This window comes from Diadema antillarum, unplaced genomic scaffold (assembly GCF_040938485.1).
Source record: "Diadema antillarum isolate AM-2024a unplaced genomic scaffold, OU_Dant_1.0 seq00000570_RagTag, whole genome shotgun sequence".
Classification (NCBI taxonomy): Eukaryota; Metazoa; Echinodermata; class Echinoidea; order Diadematoida; family Diadematidae; genus Diadema; species Diadema antillarum.
In genome coordinates, this window is record NW_027271508.1 from 869,600 (window position 1) to 888,719 (window position 19,120).

Below are 19,120 nucleotides of genomic sequence, written 5' to 3' on the forward strand. Positions count from 1 at the left end.
CCCTTTTTTATTATTCCCCGTGCTTTGATCGGGACTGACTTCATTTTCCTTTAACCGCTTTTTTTTCGTATACAGGCCGGTTTCTAATAGCACCCACGCAGATTACATTCAGACCTCGTCTGATTGTGTTTTCTGCACACTGCTGGTGGCTTATCAATAATCTCTGACAGAAATTTACGCAACTCACTCGATAAGGGTAACTGCAGTACCACATGGTCCCGAAAACCAAGCAGTGAAAGCTGGTACATCGTGTGTCCTTTGGTCTGAAATACAAGATGAAGATTTTTTTTTTCTCACCGCATTATCAAAAGAAACTTTATACAGTCTGCTCATGTTTCCGTGTGTAGTATTAGATTGACCTAGACAAGTTCTGGCACTAAGCACGTGGTATTTGTAAAAGTCAAGCAAAGACCGATAGTCGTTTATTTTTCTCCGTAACGTGATCGTTATCTAATGAATAAACACGACAAATCTGAAATAAGATGGCAAAGATGAGGAAGAATGAGCATTCTACTTCAACGAAAGAGAAAGTTAACAGAATTAATTGATGATTTAAGTGATACTTACAGTGTTTCTGAACAACAGTAACAAAACAAATTTTTCTTCAAAAATATAAAATATCATTCCTCAAAATATGGTCATGGACATAAGAAAGAGAAGTGAAGAGATATATAGGCCCTACTGTATGAATTCCGAACGGTGCATCACGAAACGAAACGAAAGGGGAAAACAACGAAATCTGTAAACGATGCAGACTATGGAGTGCGGAATCAAAACTATGAAAAGTGTAATTGTCATCTTTGTTTTCGTGCTGTGTGTTATATTTTTATACATAATATGATTTAGGATATGCTCAGTTGCTTAATATATTTGACACTTATTTTCGACATTTAATCGAGTTAGTGAAAACAGTCATTCTTTCATTCATTCATTCATTCATTCATTTTTATCCCGCTGCTCCGAATTTGGGTATCATAAATTCTGCTATAATTATTATAATGTGCAGAAGGACTTTACTTAAGAAGGGTCTGGTTGAACAAAGCGAAAAACAGTGCAGTGAAGAGAAGGACACGACGCACCTGAACAGGGTAGAATATAGCACGTAATGTGGGCAGAATTTCACAGAAGAAACAGTTCCACAGGTCAGCTAAGCTCGAGAGCAACCTTGGTCCTAGCACAAGAGGGAGAATGAAAAAAAAAGACAGTACATTTTAAATTGAATGCGTCTATTAACGCTTTTAAGTCATGTTGGTTCGATTTACGTAGAACAATATTTAGAGTGATAATTTAAGTAAAATGAAATAATCTATATTCTCAATTCAATTGCTTCATTACGATGGGGGGGGGGGACTCTATACACAATGCTTTTATGATGTACAGTCAGTTTATGCATTAACTAATGTGCTATCATTTCTATTTCTTAGTTTGAAGAGTGGAACGATTAGAACGTCTTTAAAGTGGTATCATATGAATGTTTCAAAGATTCAATTAGCCATACTCTGTATTCGCACACTGCAATCTACTCTATGATGATAAATACTCTTCTTCATTCAATTTGTTCTGTACATTTTTTCACATAAAATACACATACCGCATAGAAAACTAAAATGCAACCTTGTCGTGGTTTAAAGGACAAATTTCATTTCAGACATAATCATTTTGAAAGAAATATACATGATGAACGATTTAAGAGAATACTGAAGCTCTATGGACTAAATTCACATTATAAAACTTTATAAAAAGACAACATACAGGGCAAAACGTCATGACGGGAGCGAAAAAACAAGCACATTACGCCGTAACAGAACTGTGTATGGCAGTAGTCCGGGCTCACAATATCGATATGACAGAAACCACATGTTTTGAATAGGGTACTCATGAAAGATTCTGAGACATACAAGTGATAGTGGAATCGATAACCTGTCTTGAGCAACCCTCTGACACAGCTTCAACAACTCAGCATTCCCTACCCTACGAAGGATTCCTGCGATAGCTTACAGACGCTGTCTGCCACGATAACAATAGAGGGCGGCATACGGTCTGCCACAGTTACCTAGATTGCTTCTCGTCCAATACTCACGAGCCCACAACGGAGGAAACTATACATCTGTTTTGCAGACGGGATAATTCATGCTCAGTATGAAAGGGGTATCAGTCCGGTTAATGGCGGGACTAACAGGTCCAGTAAAGTGGATTTGAGTGCCATGCTATATGTTTACGTCAATTTCAGAATTAGAAGAAAAGCACGGCATATTGTGTGCTTTTGACACTGCATACCTCTCTCTATGCATTTCTATAAGATTAATTTCAGATTGCAACATGAGATCATAACCCCGTGAAAGAGCTAGCCAATTTGGAATAATTGATAATATTTCTGTACCTTTTTTGCGCTCGAAAAGTCATGAAGTAAAATCAGATCTACCTTCATTCATACTGAATGACGCCACTAAAATATCAAGAACATCCTCTTCTACTTAAAATAGCAAAGAACAGAAATAGGTCTCGTGCTACTTTTCTCATCTACATGTACGAATGATTCTATCAGCCAAATGAACGTGTAACACGTGAAAATCCTGCTGCGGAAACGGTTCGTCATAGGTGCGGGAAGATGACTTGAGCCTGTTATAAAAAGCGTTCAAACATTCCACAAATGTCAACGTGACATCAAGTTAAAACAAACTTCCGGTATCTTGTTCCATGATTGGATGAAACTTTAAATACAAGGAGGTGATATCGGTCTTACCTCCATCGTTGTCCAGCGATTCGTACAGGATCTTCATCCCTCGCTGTAGTAAATTTTTCTGCAGAATTTGATAAACAAAAAGGTGATCAAAAAGGTATGGTTTGTGTTACTGCTACGACACAAGGATTGCAACAAAAACCGGCGCTTCACACAAGAGGTCCGTTTATAATAAGCTTCGTTGTGTCGGATTGACTTCTTATGGTACTCGATGATTATCAAAGAAGTCGGTGCTCTTCCAGTGAAAACTACCCCTCCCCCCACCCCCACCCCCACGGCCGAACACTCGTTCCGTCAGTATTGTAATGATCCCTGTAGCACACGAAATTTACTCATTTCACCCAAAATCAACATCTTTCTCTTTGTTGTTTTGAGCTTTTATACCCACTACACAAGACAAAATCACGAGACACGTTTATTTCCATGTTTATTATTTCGTTATTATACCTGTATGTCTATGCATGTCATGAGTAGGTTTATACGCTATGACTGATTCTGTTATGCTGTTGTTAAAATTGTTGATGATCCATCACGTTAATTCTTTTCATTTGTACAAGTGGAAAAATAAAATAACCTAAAATGAAACAGATCTGAACATACATGACGTTCAATAGGACACGATTATGCAGGGGAGAATAATAGATAACGACAAACTCTCTATGCAATGTGATAGAAGCTATGCGCCTACGAAGGACGGTGCACGAAGTATTTACGAATATTCACACTTTTACACACGTATGACTGCATTATGTTCAGCGAAGAGATTTGATTCAAATAAGGAAACACTTTGTGAAAGACTGGAAAACTACTACTGCAACATCATCATGTAACGAAAGTTTTTTTTGTTTTAAATCATTATCATTATCATCATTATCAGACATAAGTTTACGCTGAACGACTAGTACCATCAATTCTAACGTCTTACCTTGTAATACTCTGAGATGAAAGACCCAATTTCCGATTTTATAGCCACTCTGAAACGTTAACATGAGAAATTTTCTTGAATAATGGCATAAATATCTAAAACGAACTCGACAGGATGATAAATGCAGTTATCAGCATTTAATAGAATGAACTTGGGATTCATTGTTTGATTAGTCCTTTGATATTTATAAGGCAATAGAAATAATTGAGAGAGAGAAAACGGCGGATGATAGGCAGAAAAGGAAAGAGATGACACAACAAAACATCCCATCACTTTGAATTTACTGATTATTAGCCACAATCATGTCCCTTCAGATGGACTGATAGTACAACGCCATCTAGCGGTGAATATTTTACAGATACCGGCAAAGTTCCCGAGGAGGTACTATTAGTCACGGTTGTGTTAGCCAGAATGTCTGATTTCCCGGGAGACTTCGGCCTGTGTCTTAATTTGTGCCAATAAAATGTCAAATGGTTGAAAGCTGAGAATAAAACGTTCTGATCACCACTGTGTCTCGAGCTGCAACTGAATGCAAACCAAGAAATTCTTGTGTCAGGCAGAATCTTCGCGACTTGCAACTCGAGTCGAGACCATGACTGGCAGCCCCCATGTTTCTCAAATACAAATGTATGGAGCAAAGTAACAAACAACATCAATAATCTGAAATGCTTTACTCCATTAGACACGTCATGGCTGTGGAATTAAAGGCGCATCAACCTCCAGATTGGGAGTTATTTTGACTGAAAGCATCTGAAAAGCCCAATCAGGCCTCTTAATCACGCCCTGTGGGCTTCGACGAATATAGCTGCGCTGGTCACGTGACTGCGTCGACGCTTGCTTATTTAACACAGGATTTTGTCAGCGAAATGCCACAATATTTCCGTGCCGAGTTTGTGAGAAGTGCATTTACTCGATGACAGTGATGGCATTCAGAAGGAGGAACGACTTCAGTGCAATCTGGAATGTTTCACTTAAGAGGATGGTATAGTTTTGGTTGAGATTGAGGATTCAGATTTTAACTTTTTACGAGATGATTAGAAAGCACTCATGAAATATCAAAGGGCATACAATTCTAAAAGGAATTCAAACTTTATTCGATGAAAATCGGTTTTCAAATGGCTGAGATATCAAAAAATTAAGTGAAACAAAGTGGTCCTAATAAAAGGTGGGTCCCACCTTTTCTTAAGACCTCTTCGTGTTTGGATATCTCATCCATTTCAAAACCAATTTTCATGAAATAAACTTTGAATTTCTCTTAGAATATTGTAAGCTCTTTCATGTTTCTTATTTCTCATTATCTCACATAAAAGGTTGGAAACGTGAAGCCCCATCTCAACCAAAACTATACCATCCCTTTAAGGTCTCAGGGTTTTTTCTGTCAAAAATTGCTTGTGCACAATACGATTTAGTGATTGAATTCATTCTCAAATAAATTCATTCATTTATTTATCAATATCTACCTATTCATGCACTCATTGCTGTTTATGAAAATCCGTCTTATCAAACGTTAACTTCAAAGTAGTAAATCTTACACAAAAATGTGCACTGAAACCAAAAAGAGTCATGATAAACACTGAATTTGTAGAAGCACATTGGTGCCACAGCTAGAAGACTTGTCTTTTGATAGATCGTCTAGAGGGAAAAGGATGACGAAAAGAATTATCAAGTCCATTCGTATATACCTCATTGTGAATGCATGCAAGCACGTTTACAATGCGACAGGTTGTAGACGTCATAGATATCGGATGGCCGTGGACGAATGAAATATGTATCATTTTAGATATGGACTAAATATTACAGGACTGAATATTACGAAAACGTTACTTACTTGACCATTTTGTTGAGTTCGTAGAGCTCGCCTGGTTGGAGTTTGCGTTTGTTGAATACTGATAAGACCTTACTTTGAACCCTGTATAAAATGAAAGAGAGGGAGAAAGAGAGCGAAATAAAACAGGGTTGCTTTTTAAGGAATGTCAAGACTACAGTGATGATATCTGCTTTCTCTGACTCTGTCAGTGTCTGTAGAAAACATATTTCTAGTGTACCACGACACGTTGATTAGAAATTGATTTTTCGATGAATTAACATCTGAATGACGTATAACTACTATATATACTGCTTTTGAAATATCATTGAAAAGCGAATTTCAGTTGGCAATGCACGGTGGCCGGTCAAAATGTCATGCCAAATGTTGCCTGATTGATCGTATCGCTTCAAAGATTTAAAACCAGAAAACGACTTTGTGATCGGTTGAACCCTGGCTGTGCCTGGTATGGCGGTAAATATGAATGTATTCATGGGGGCAAATTACAAAGCAACCCTGACACAGACGCTCACTAGCACCGTTCCTTTGATAATCATGCAATATTCATCCGCTTGTGTCTGCGAGTGTGTGATATAGTACCAGTGTTTACATGTTATCGCGTTTGTCTGTGCATGGGTGTTTGTATGTGTGTGTCCTTGTGTATGTTTGTCTGTGCTAGTTGATTAAAGGGTGTGTACAGTTCTGGTCGAAGTGAAGATTTAGCTTTTAACATTTTACGAGATATTCAGAAACCACTCTATGAGATGTCAAAGAGCATGTAGTTGTAAGGGGTATCAAAAGTTTATTAGATGAAAATCGGTTTTGAAATGGCTGAGATATCCAAAAATAAGGTGAAACAAAGAGACCCTAATAAAGTTGTGGCATGTCGCCTTTTATTATTAACACTTTTTTGGATAACTCAGCCATTTGAAAACCAATTTTCATCAAATAAACGTTGAATCCTTCTTAAAATTACATGCTCTTTCATATTTCATAAGAGGCTTTTCATTATCTCACTTAGGAGTGTTCAAAACATGAATCCCTACCTCTACCAGTATACTGTACAGTCCCTTTAAGTTTATCAAATATCATTTAAACGTCAGAAGTGAGTTAATCGCAGTTTTTTTTTTGTGAGTTTGAATGTCATGAAGAAGTAATAACAGCTTGCATCGTCATTTTCCCATTAACATTGTAACGTTCACATTCGTATATGAAATGATTAAAGGATTCTAGGGGTTTGAGTTGTTCTGGTAATATATTTTGTTTTCTTCCCACTAGCATGCACGCTGCTCCATTTCTCTTAACTCCTCTCGTTGTGTAAAATTCATGATCGATTTGATTGGCATTCATTTCTACGAGATCATCCATCATATGTCGCTATTATTGGATTGAACTGACTTGAAATCTGGAGCACGACACCTGATGCTGTGTTGCCATACATTATGAGTCTCGCGAAGAGTTATATCATCAAACCAGAGTGGTTCAAGTGCTCAACTTTACAAAGCTTAGCTCGTGGGGATAGAATGCCTTGATGGCGCCAAATCGCAGAGAGACACTTTACTACACAGCATGAATAGATTGGCTTATTTTACACATAATACTCAAATTTATGCACTCATACCCTTAACAAAGGTTATTCCTGACTGCTAGAAAACTTGCCCGGGAATTTTGCGATATAACAACAAATTATGCACGCAAACACTGGATGACTATATAGTTCTGATATGCATTCAGCAGGTTTACCGTATAGATGACTGGAATAGCTCACTTACCATAGGTCGTCAAAGAAGAAGTTTCTACAGATTTGACGCATATGCACACCTGCCTATATTCTGTGTTTACATTACGTATCGTGTGTGCGTGTGTGCGTGTGTGCGCGTGTGGTGTACAGTCTGTGAATTAATGAATGTTGCGTGCATGGGATAACATAATCAGAAAGTACTCACAAAGCACATGCCTCTATCAAAGCAGTTCATTTCCCCTAATGTCGTGTAGCTCCAGAAGCATTTTTTAAAAGCATCCTGTCACCTAACTATTTTGGCTTGCCGAATCTATATAGAATGTGTTCAATATCCAGATGAAAGGGTGTGGTGTTATAGAACTTGCTATGAGGTCATCCTGTATTATCTGTCCAGCGTCCTCAGGGTACTCCCGGAGGAGGAGTTAACGTAGCAAAGTGTTGACATTGACCGTTTCATAATGATAAAGAAATCTGTGGAAAAAAAAAATATTGGATTAAGACGGCGGACGGGTTCATTACCAGAACCTGACTACATTGTTCTGCGGCGTCAGAAATGCATTTCTCACGTTTTCAGAACTTTTTACCCAAATCCGTTGACAACATTTCGGAAAAGCTGCTTACAGGAAAACATGTATAGACAAACAGAAAACACACAGACAGCAAGCTAAAAACAAATCAAAACAATAAAAACATACAATATTTGGCAAGGACAACAACGTGGGAAATTTCAAGAGCGTGAGCGCGTTTCTTCCGGGAGAAAATTTGTTTAGTACAGAACCAATAGTACCCCTCGGCACAGCATCTTATATTCTATTACCCTCTCAGATTAATATCAAAGCAAGGAGACTGGAAAAAAACAGCAGAACTCCATGAAACGCTAAGGTACCGTATTACGCTATTCAGCACCGTAGCACTGAATACATTTGACATTGAAATCCCCTGTGAAATAAGCGATAATTCGTGCATAATAGAGAGTTGGAAGCTCCAGCTCACTATTCATCGCTCTCCCCCCCCCCCCCCCCGTCTCTCCCCCTCCCTCCCCCCCTATCCCTCTCTCCCTCCCTCGCTCTCTCTCTCTCTGTCAAATTGAACATTCATGAGTAGCGAGATGAAACTAAACTTCGCCGTAACCCTGTCTATATTATATATTGGTTTGATTCACACTCTTGGAGACGGTTGCTTGGCAACAATCAAATCCTGTCAATGCTTCGGAGACCTAGTCTTCTAGCCTTGGGACCCCTGGGATCGTACATTGATGCCCTCGTTTACAAATGTAAGGACAGTTGACAAGCTTAGCGAGAGAGCAAAGACAACTGTACATTAAAAAGCTGGTGATATGTACCCGCCATGGTTTTTGGTTCACCATCATTTTGTTGTTCTTCCATGGCGAATATTAACATCTTATGACATGTTCAACCACGGGCCAATTAAGAAGTATGGTATGATTTGTATTTCATGTCAAAATGATAAGATCACCCACCGTATGTCCTCCCCCCCCCCCCCCCAATAAAAAAACAACACACAAACAAACAACAACACCAACAACAACAACAAAACAACAAAACAACAAAACAACAAAACAAAACAAAACAAAACAAAACCTATGAGTATAATACACTCTGATTTGGCTTTTTGTCTAATATCATTTGACAAATTTCTGGTTTGTGGTATATTTGCTGATGAGTGAAATAAGTTTGCCTATTTCATGAAGCACTCAATCTTATGTATTTACAATATCAAATGAAAGGTATCTGAAGAATATTACATATCATGTCCATTCACATGAAAATGAATATCTTTTTTGAATCCACATTGGAAACTCAAAACCAGAACAAAACTGACAAATATTTCCAAACAAATTATCCCTGATCATAATAATCATTAAAAATAAATATGCAAGTAGATAGGCGTCAGTTTATCACAAATTATTAATGTCAGAGGTATAGTACTATCCTTGCTCATCGTACCAGAGTATATTATATGCAGTATATCAAGGAGTAGATGTGAACTTATACATCTGCAATATGAGTGGATTACGGTTTGTCATGGCAGCTGTCTCGGCACTACACACAGACTATTCTCTACAAGTTTGGATTGTGTCTCTTTAGAAAACCGTTCCTGATCGGCATACTTGCTCTGGAAGTCGACTCGAATAGCACTGACTAGCATACATCACGTAAATTATGACATTCAATTTTAGAAATACTCGAATATGATCCATTCTGTCCACAGATCACTATAAAAAAGGAGAAAAAAAAAGATAACTCCTCTCTTGCTCTCGTCGACCGATTTAAACTAACTCTTGTAGAGATGACATCTGAGATTAAAAGATATCACTTTTCAAACGCTGAGAGAGGAGTCAAGGGCAGAGAACATGCACTCATTGTTAAGGTCATCTTATTTTCTGTTTAACCATGATATTAAAATGATACAGCTATATAGTGACACAAAATTGACACAATCTACCGTACGGGACTGGTACTATACTGGTCCATACAACTACAAGAACTGATAATGATGACACTTATAGGACGTAATCATAATCATAATGATAAACAGCATCGCACACACACACATACACACACACACACACACACACACATCAAGTATCATATCAATTATCCTTCTTCCAATCGACGAGTAAATATAGGTGAATTGTGAGGACTGAAAGACGCTCCACCTGACTAAATGCTCTACAATGGTTTTACAAGCCTTAGAAGATGTGCGCGCTCCTTTGATATCACACCTGTTCAGGAGTGGAAAAGTTTTGTATGAAAGAAAAACGCAGCTGGAGCATTATTGTGCACCCTTTCTGGAGCCGACTCCAATCGCAAACGTCCGAGAAAACGGGATACCAGCTTGTCTTTTGGCAAGCCACGCTAAAACGGCACCAAGTTTAAAAGCTGGAGTCATTCTCAGGTATGTTAATGCTGGATCCCCTGGCTATCTGAGCTGATGGTGAAAAAAAAACAACATTAGAAATCTATTTTTGCGTTAATCTCGTCATATGCGCCAAATGTAAAAGGAAATGAAGATATTTGATTTGAATATTGTAAATGTGATATAATAATGATTTATTTGCCTTACATGATGAAATGAATTGCACTATAGGCAAATTATGTTCATCGCGGTTCTTTTGTGGTTATCATTCCTTGCAGCAATATCAGTTTCCATAATGAATTATCAAAGTGAAATGAAAACTGCATTGGTTGATTCGTCCCTATATGATTTGCTTCTTCCTCTCTCGCTGTAAGGCGTACAGGGCATTTTGATGAGAAATACAACAAAATGACGTAGAAAACAGTAAGAAATGTTCATCCTATCTAAATGGAAGACCTAAGAACAATTAGATGCTTTTGTCTGTCTATGACATTATCATTTTTCCCCGTGCACTTCATAGACTGACTTGACTGCGGGCTTTAAGTTGTGTTCTACATCTAAATGTCATCTTCATCTTGCTGCAAGGAGAGCGTTTTTTACCCTATCTCTTTTAGTTGGGTAGCGGGGAGTCTGGTGGTCGGTGACCGCCGCAGCGTACAACATGCACCTATCGTGCATAATTCATGCAAGAAAAACACGCCCGAGAAAGACGGGCGACACAATAGAGGGGCCAAGTTCGCATTGCTCTCGGGGGAGTACGGCATCTAATTCTGCAGTCAAGACGAATTAAATCGGTGTGACGGATCCACAGAATGTGCAGCAATTTCACCAGACAGAGCACAGAGGAGTTCGTCCGTGCAAGCACAGCAAGGAGCGACAGCCACCATCCCACAGCAGCTTGCCACTGTTGGATGACTGTCGTCAAACGTACACGATGGTAGCAACCATTTTGTTATTGCTTTTTTTTTGGGGGGGGGGAGTGGAGGTTTATCGTTGCAACTACAATGTTACTTATTTTTGGAGTTTTTACACCATACTACTGAAATAATATTGTGTGACATACGAGAGGTACGCCCTAATTCCAAAGAAGAACTATACTCCGAGAGTTATTTCTGTTTGTCCTCTTTACGCAGTCGTCGTCTTTAAGAACCCCTGTTAAAATAATTCAAGGCTGACAGAAAGACCCTTGGTAAAGAAAAAGATAGAAGAGAGCAGCAAATTCATGACAAATCACATTCTGAAGATGAACCTTTCAAACAGCCTACACCTACGCGCATATCGACGATATATAGCCTACTTACCTTGTTTGAAAATGAGGACACCACTTCTATACTTATAGTGAGTACATCGGGTCGTGATACCTACGATATATCCCCAGCTTAGGAAAAGCGTTATATTATAGCATACATAGCTGTCATCTCAATTTCCCCCAGTCAATTTTTCATAATTTGCCGTCTTGATCGCTTGATCCATGGGTTTCATTAAAGCCCCTCAAACCTTGCCATTTTAGTTTCCGTGCTCTTCACTTAGTGGGCTATTAATGTCGTGGCAAATTGAGGATCCTACAGTGCATAGCTTGGCGGATTGTAGGTGTACATTAACATTCTTACATACCGCTCATTTATGTTTGCAGCGACAACTTGCTTTTCTATCTCAGATCTTATGAGAAGTCTAACGAGCTTCTTGAAATTATTCCGATCTTAAAGTCAGTATTTACTATTGGGAGCAGTGATTAAAAAGATGTTCGAGCTATCACATTTGAAGCATATGTATATAGTTCAGTTGTATCACAAAACATCCCACCATATAAAGATTTCGCAATAAAGCCACGAATTTAAGGAGATACTTGTGTCATTAATTTTCTCAATAAATCATAAGTGTAGACGGCTTAAAGTCATCATTAGAGAAAATTTGGTTCCTACATGGTATCCTCATTGGTGAGTCATGATAACGTGACGGGAACCATTTTCACAGTTATAGAGGAAGATGGAGTCTAAATGAGATTAAAGGACAAGTTCACCTTCATATGCATGTGGATTGAGTGAATGCAGCAATATCGATAGAGCACGTCGGTGAAAGTTTGAGGAAAATCACACAATCTGTGCAAAAACTATGAATTTTTGAAGTTTCACTATCACCATCGCTGCATGAAAAGACTACTACAGCTTGTGCAGAACGATATAAAGAAAATATGAAGAAAAATAAACATATTTTCACCTGTCTTCATGATAAAAGAGTACTTGACTTGTCTCTTTAAGAGGGCATGGGAATAATACAACCCTTAACATAAGTCAGTGACAATTCAAGGGAATGTGTACTTTCTTCAAATAATGAAATTTTGTGAAATTCTCGTTTTAGTTTCCTTGAATTGTTCAACGCACGTGACATCATAAACTGTAGTAGTCGATCCTCCTATCCAGCAGCGACTAAAGCAGAAACTTTTAAAAATTCATAATTTTTGAACGGATTGTGTGATTCCTGTCACTGATGTGTTCTACTAATATTGCTGCATTCACTCAATCCTCACGCATATTAAGGTGAACTGGTCCTTTTACACCGTTTTATAATATTATCAACCCTCCTCCTTCTATAGGTAATCCTCCATAGGTATGGCACACCACTTCCTATGAATACTGAATCAGTGAAAGTCAGACATGAATACTACTGAGTATATAACTATCGACAATACGTTGTATTCGATAGTCAATATCTTGTCAGTATGAGACTGAAAACTAAACTACATTCTTTATATTGGGCCATACGCTCATATCACCTTGTTCGATAGAAAATGAGAAGTGATATTTCCTCCGAATATGATTCATACCTTTATCAAATTTCAGGGTTTTTTTTCATACCATTCACCCATATACCAAAACAACGTCTTAATAATTTACCATTTTCAGAAGAATGAGAGAACAAACATGGGGTATTCTCTAATGCTAGTCATCACATCCCCTCCCGTAAAGTGGTTTCATGATTGCTTTAAGTGGCGCGTCTCTTGCCAGCGTGACTACACCAAGTTATATGGTTTTCGGCACGATGTCTACGTCAGCACACGATGACTTAAAGAGGGTGATTGCCAGCTGCATTGCCAGGGAAGAAAAAACGAGGGCAGGAAATATTTCCTTATTTTTGTCTTGACGTTGGCCGCCGGGGGGCACCCTTCCTCCTCCTGTATAAAGTCATTTCGACAACCTTCAGCTCATAATTATAATTGCACGTTCCAAACCGCAGTGATTTAGAAGATTCTCACTCAAGTCATGTTCGCTCTTTGTGAGATAACAAGCAGCTCTTCTTCCATCAACGCGTTGCATCGATGTTATGACGTCAGGGGAAAAATATGCCTTCTCTCTCCCTCAATACCACCATCGACTATAATAGATGCATACACACCAACAAACACACAAACACAATCCTCTTTTCATTCCCTCCATTTACCCCTTCTGGTTTAATTAATCCTAATGACTCTCATAGACTGTCTCCTCTACGTGCGTTAAAACACGTACACATATATCGCTCTGGGAATCACAAGATGGTATCATACACAATGAACTACCATTAAATTTTCAGTGCTTCAACACACCTCACTCTCTCCCTCTTGACTCGACAAATGGAAAGAGGGATCAGTTTTATCAGGCGTATCATGCGATGTTTCTATCGCTTTTAGGCTTGGGTAAAACAGCGCTGTTATAAGCCCATTCCCTGATGTAAAATCATAGTGAACTTTTTTTCCTATACTTTTTTATGTAAACTAATCGAAAATACGGTAAATGATAAACGCGGATCCGTACTCATTACCACAAGACCAACCAGAGCCAAGCAAGCCAAAGACTCGCTCAACGAATGCATGGACTATTATTATATTATACATATTAATACTACTATTATATTATTATTCATATCGTACTCTTTTTGAAGCTAATTAACAACAGTTCAATTGACACAAAGAGCTTGCTACAATCAATCGTTGATTTTACCACTGAAAATGTCACTGGTGATTTGTATTAACTCAACATGATAGACTGAAAAGAGATTACATTCGACTGAATATGCACGAAGGAAAAAGAAATCGTATCGATGAACACCATGCTGGATAAATAAGACAGGGTACATAATGATAGAAGGAGAAATCCTATCAATCAAAACCATGCTGGATGAATAAGACAGGGTACATGATTATAGAAATGTTAGATTAAATTTCGACGGACTAACACCAAAAAAAAAAAAGACGGTTTGGGGATGAAAAAAAAATAAAGATTCTGATTCGCGAAGAGAAAATACACACGGAAGCATCTTAACTTGGCATCCATCCTTCTACACGGGAAGACAGGAAATCCTTATCTTATACGTCATACACGTTTAGTTGATACGCATGTCTTTTTTATCATAACATTATTCATCAGGAGAGTAGAATATACCAAACATGTTTACCCAAACGTGTCATGAAAAAAAAATCACAGACAAAACAAATCAAAACAAAACAATATGTGCTTATTTGTTCCTAACTGCTACTTTTTTAAACGAAAAAAAAAACCGCAACCGTATAAATTAACCAAGGTTTACGTTCGTTTCAAAAATCTATGGATCTGCTACATCACAGAACCATTTTCAGGTTGACAGCCTGCAGATTACAGGTGCGCCATCATAAGTTCATCGCCTGAAGAAATCTGGTATAATGAAATGGAAACAATTCTCTCTTCTAGCCATTATTCAGCATACTGCACTCTTCAAAACGATGCGAATATTTGTATTAGCATTTGAGACGGTTGGATTGTCGACGAAAACGAATGTGATTGATTACTGAGAGTAAATCCGATCGACCGATTTATGCCATCTTTCCTGACGCCATCTGGATATTGGACGTTCAGCAATGATTCGTGAAAATGAGAACTGCGTGGGAGAAATGAAACTATGGAGATTTGCGTGGACTGATCCTTCCTCGTATTTTGCCGTAACCAAATGCTGGGATTTGACATGGCAAAATCAATCGACAACGTGCCACATAAAAAGACAAGTAACTATTAACAGACATAAAGGAATACATGCTCTCTACATTTCGGTGATCACCGTTTTAGTTGGTTTCTTTTTGGGGGAGCATGCGTTTGGGTATGTTTATATATGTCTGTTGTGTAATATGTGGAAGAGAAGAGATGAAGGAACTGATTTTCGTCCAATCTTTATATCTGCGTTATCTTCCCTCCTTCGTCACTATGGAAAGGTCAGAGTGTCTGGGTGTGGGTGTCTGGATGTGGGTGGGTTTTTTTTTTTTTTTTTTTGGGGGGGGGGGACAGTACTCATCATCCTTTTTGTGATCAGTATATTGTGCATGGCAACGGCGTATACCTGTTGGCAATGCCATGAATTCTTCGTTGATTTGAAATTCTCCGCATCTCTTGATGAAGGTCATTACTCAAGAGAGGCAGGCAATTGCAGCCAATCTCTCTCCCGCAAAAAGAGACAAATGTCGAGTAATTCGCCTTCACACGGACACCTCCTGCTTCACTCAAGGATAAACTCATCGTACACCCTGTCGTCAACAAAGTGACTGACTCATCACAATTATGTTTACACCTGAGATTGAGATGAATATCTAAAAATGTTATTTGAGGGGAAACCGAAAAGTTGAACGTTATCGCTAAGTATCAATGGGCACATGGCTTTATAAAGGGATATTGAAGAATACACGCATGAAGAGCAGTGTCTTTTCTGAGATACCGATTCACGAGAGTGAGCCTTGGAGTATGATAGTATAGGCTTGCTAAGGGCGAAAAAAGGGGCGATCGCTGCATTTTATAGTACAATCTAATGTCCTATTTAGCACACGTGTTCCTCGGTACAATTGGAATTGTTTCATCTCAAGGGACAATCTGTATCTATGAAATGAGCCTTAATTTGCATAATTTACACAAAAATATATATAAAAATTATCAAAAAATATATGTTCATCCAGCAGAAATACCTAATCTGGTACAAGTTTTCTATAGAGTATGTGGAAACAATTCCTGCAAAAAGTGATTTCATACCTATGTAAATAAACATAAAATTTGCATTACAATTACGCGAGTTATGCATTTTGATTTGTAAACAATGAAACCCCCTTAAATCTCATCCTAGATAGATATAACCCTTTAATAAAACAAAATGAGAAAAGAATTTGAAAAATTGAACCATTATTACCAGCTAATTTACATAATTACTAAAGAAAGTAAAGTTAAAAAACATTATTTTTAAAGTTCTTCTCACAGTCTAAGAAGTGCATTTTATGATAAAGACTACCAAAGTAGTATGCTTATCCTTTAGTCAAAAGGAAATGGTTTGTAATATCAAAACACTATTTCTCTATAAAAATACCATCTAATTAGCATATTGTGCATATCAATACCCGAATGTACCATAAGTCAATGGTCAAGGTCGACCTAAGAAATTGTATCAGTTTACACGATAAATCAAGCCTGGATTAAGCACATTTCACCAAACTTGGTCCAAGGATGACGTATGATGGAGCAATTGATTAGGTAGTTTTTAAGTAAAATTGGCAAGAGGTCAAAGGTCAAAAAGTTCAAGGTCAATGCTCAAAATTTCATTTTTCCCCATATCTATGCAATGCCAGAAGGTATTTTCTTGAACTTATTGACTGCATAAATGTACTACCAAAATAAGATTCTCTAGAGAGTTTCAGGTCAAGAGTCAAAGGTCAAGTGAAAATGTTCATTTCACTTCTTTTTTTTTTCTCTCCGTATCTCGCAAATGATTCAAGGTATCTTCATGGAACTTGGTATTGGAAGGGATTTTCTAGGGAATTTATGGGTCATTTGTCAAAGGTCAGGGGTCAGAGATCAAGGACAATTGGGCCCTCAAAAATTAAAATTTCACTATTTCAATCATATTTTTGCAATGCTTGTAGGATTTTTCTTGAAACTTGATATATACATATATTACCTAATGGAGATTCTCTGGGAAATTTCCTGCCAAAAAGTCAAAGCTCTGATGAAAGTGCTATATTTCACTTTTTCTTCCATATCTTGAATGTGAATCAAGGTATCATGAAACTTAGTACATATTTGTGCATGTTCTACCTGACAGTGATACCCTTGTTGATTATCGAAAAAATGTTAAGCCCTCCCCTCTAAAGTGTTTTTGTTTCCTCTTGATAAGTAGGAAAGGACATGGAATTCAGTGACATGGTATAGTCATCACCGACATTGCATTTAATGTATGGGTCGCATGAAAGTTAATTTTGATGCACATATGTATAACCTCTGACATTCTTACCCTTTACATTTTTACCTGTGTATTTTTTTCTCTATTTTAACCTCTGACATCTTTACACAAAACCAGTTAACATAATTATTTTTGGAAAAAGCTTCAAGATCATGTAGGTCATGATGATCTATACAGGTATTAGCTGGTATGTGGTGGAATATAACATTCTTTGGACAGCCAGGGAGTTACAATATCCCAAGGGAAGACAATCACGATCAGGGAGAATATGACATTTACGATCCTTGCAAACAGTAGCATGTGACGATCTGTTGACAAATCACATCGTAGTAATTGTAAAGGCCATCTAATATACTCTTTTATGGCTAAGAACATATTATTTCTGCTTTGATTTATTGTTGAAATTGACTGATTTTAAGTCAGAGACTAAGATTATTTGACTTAGAGTGTAACATCTCCTATATTGTTCACATGACAATTTTTGCATGAATTATTGCCTTATCACAATGTTATTGTGTATAAATTTCCTAGCATAGTTCCCATGCCATAGCAGCTCACAGTATACTGAGGGAACTTTTTTTTTCAGAAACAGACGTTGTTTCTAACCCAAGCTTGTAAGTTCTTAATGTGTGCAGATACCCTTGCATCCACATAGTTTGCACAAGTTTATAATCAGTTTGATGTAAAAGCGTCTTATTCGCTTGGTTGCCTACAAAATACAATGAAAATCAGAATTCACACTTTCACAATGGTGGTGTTTTTCGTAATGATTTTCTAACCATGACCTCAGGTGTGTACTGTTTATAACGGGGAAAAAATCCTTTTGTAAGCAATATTGTTCCGATTTGCATATATCAGTGCTGTTCCTATGTAGGCCCTACTGTTATATTTGCATAATCATATTTAAAGAATGTCACTATCGATTGCTATTTTTCCCACCCTGCAAAGCATTTACGCAATGAGGGAAAATTGATAGTAAAAATGATTTTAAAGATCAATTTGTTTCGAAATTTCACGTCTTGTATACCTATTTACATAATTTATGCATAAAATGCCTAAGTTACTTAAATAATATGGAAACAATTTAAGCAACTGAAGAGTGTTGTTGCGAGAATATTGTCTTATTCTATTAGCTTTTTGGATATTAAATTAAAAGCGATTTAAGATATTGTCACATGATTGCTTTTTGTTTGTTCTGATTATCTATGTATAGGTATTGATATGCACATTCTGCAAATAACAGGTTGTTTGCATAGAGAGAGTTTGTCTCTTTAGATGAATCATTTGCTTTTGACCCAAGGAACAGGTTCAAACTTTGTACTACAAGATCCAGTACTTAATAGATTAGAAATTCTTTCAAAAATGCAGATTTTTGCACAATAACTTGCATAATTATGCAAATTTTATGTTCGTTTACATAGGTATGAAATAAATTTTTGCAGGAATTTTGTCCATTTACTCTATAGAATACTTCCACCAGATTAGGTATTTCTGCTGGATGCATATATAATTTTAAATATTTTTTATATGTATTTTTGCATAAATCATGCAAATTAAGGCTTATTTGCATAGATACAGAGTGTCTCTTTAGATGAACATTTTTCAATTGCCCTAAGGGAACATCTGTGCCAAGTAGGACATTTGTACTAAAAAATGCACCGTTTACCCCCTTAACAAGTCTACTATACATACTATGGAGTGAGCGGACTTGATGAAAATCCATCATCAAATGATTTACGCCCTCAAGTCGTAGCGTTCCATCGTGGTGGCAGAATCGAGGCTGGGGTAACCTCGCCGACTTATCCCCAC

The 19,120-nt window shown here is 37.5% G+C and overlaps 1 protein-coding gene across 5 annotated transcripts in view; it reads right to left on the reverse strand.

The window, feature by feature from the left end:
* The window catches only part of LOC139735362 (proline-rich protein 5-like), a 114,275-nt gene that overhangs the window by 7,213 nt on the left and 87,942 nt on the right, over positions 1-19,120 (reverse strand). For all 5 annotated transcript variants that reach the window (XM_071646114.1, XM_071646113.1, XM_071646110.1 and 2 more), the window contains 5 exons: positions 5,494-5,574; positions 3,666-3,714; positions 2,744-2,801; positions 1,080-1,171; positions 188-263 (listed from right to left, as the gene is read on the reverse strand). In XM_071646114.1, the coding sequence (XP_071502215.1) occupies positions 188-263; positions 1,080-1,171; positions 2,744-2,801; positions 3,666-3,714; positions 5,494-5,574 (356 nt within the window). The remainder of the gene's footprint in view (positions 1-187; positions 264-1,079; positions 1,172-2,743; positions 2,802-3,665; positions 3,715-5,493; positions 5,575-19,120) is intronic.